Source organism: Loa loa (assembly GCF_000183805.2).
Source record: "Loa loa unplaced genomic scaffold supercont3.243, whole genome shotgun sequence".
Lineage (NCBI taxonomy): Eukaryota > Metazoa > Nematoda > Chromadorea > Rhabditida > Onchocercidae > Loa > Loa loa.
Genome location: NW_018108423.1, coordinates 40,482 through 42,057, shown reverse-complemented (window position 1 = coordinate 42,057; position 1,576 = coordinate 40,482). Strand labels below are relative to the sequence as shown.

The 1,576-nt window shown below is 25.1% G+C and overlaps 1 protein-coding gene across 1 annotated transcript; it reads left to right on the top strand.

Annotated features, from left to right (window-relative positions):
• Window positions 1–63: 63 nt before the first annotated feature.
• Window positions 64–1,236, top strand: LOAG_15443 (hypothetical protein; the record flags this gene model as incomplete). Its single annotated transcript, XM_003150933.1, has 2 exons — window positions 64–115; window positions 980–1,236. The coding sequence occupies 2 exons, from the start codon at window positions 64–66 to the stop codon at window positions 1,234–1,236; spliced, it is 309 nt and encodes a 102-aa protein (XP_003150981.1).
• Between the last annotated feature and the right edge of the window lie 340 nt (window positions 1,237–1,576).

The following is a 1,576-nucleotide window of genomic DNA, read 5'->3' as shown; positions in this document are numbered from 1 at the left end:
GATTTTTTTTTTTCAGATATCACATAGTTAGATATCAGGTAGCATTTCAGGTAGCTAAACTAAATGTTTTGGTATTTGACAAAAAAAGTTGACAGCGATGACAGACAGAGGAGAGGTTAAATGAAAATAATCAAAGCGCATATCTTTGTAATAGAGAGTAATCGGACCGCAATATTTTGCTGAATCGGTAAAATTATTAAGTAATTTATCATAGTAAGTAGTAATTTGTCATGAATTTCATCAGAAAAAAAAAAAAACTTTTTTTTGACGAAAAAAATTTCCACTTGTCATTTCATAAAGGATAGAATAGCAGGAAAAGGATGATTTGCATGAAATGTAAAATTGTAAGAGAATAAAAATAAAAATCAAAATATAAAATTATAAAATCAAATATAAAATAAAATCAAATCACACTATTTGTAATATCAAATTATTATTTAAAATAGTTGAAAATTTAATTTTAGCAATTTTTGTCTTTTTCTTCTTTTTAACAATTTGAAAAGATTAAATAATCATTTATCAAAGTGTGATTTTATAAGCAAATAACATTGATAAAAGCAATCGAATTGGTTGATAAGAAAAAAGGAAAAAAGAAAAAAACATAACTGCATAAATGTTTACATTTAAATACTAAATTGTTTAATATTCACTAACCATTCATTTAAAATGATGATATTTCTGATAATTTATTATATTTGTTTGATTGCGATCAATGCGAATGATAATGTAATTTTATCAAATTATACGGAATTATTAACAATTCGAATTTGTGTTCATTTAATGGGTAAAATCATTTTTTATATTTTATTAATAAAAAAATATTTTTTGAAAGGGAAGGAAGTTTTTTTTTTTTTTTCTTTTCGGCAAGTTATTAAAATTTTCTAATATTTTGTTTATTTTTCCTTTTTCTTTTTTTACATACCATTGAAAAATGTCATAAAATTGAATTGAAGTTTAATGATTAGCATACATATTTCAGATATGGTGAAACAACTAACATTCTACAGTAAACAATGGAGGGGTCAATTTTGGAATCCGGAAATGCTTCCTATATTTGATCTAGCTAAATTCCGGATAGTGGAATATTGCAGAATTTCTGAAACCTTACAAATATCTCTACAACAAATACCATGCAATGTAATTAGCATATGCTATACGCAAAATATTAGCTGTGAAATTTGCAAAAATTTATTCAATGTAGCTGTTACGTTATCAAGAAATTCCACGGTAAGTTAATTAAAATTTTAATTCAAATTTAAATTCTCCATATAAATTAAATAATTACTGCGAAAAAAACCTAATAGGATAATAATTGAAAGATATGAAAGGAGAAACGACAGGTATACTTTTAGTATACAATGGGATATTTTAGGAAATATGATAGTAGGAGCGCTATGTGCTCTCCGGGAATTTACTGGATCAGGAAGCTCAGTTTTGCTAGGATATATACAGACCAAACCTCTGAAGAATCTAATAAAAACTTTTACTTCTGAAAAACTAGAGAAATTTGTTAACAGAAAGTTGAATTGAAAATTGTTACTTTTGACCAAGGGAGTTTAATTCGTATATTCTACTA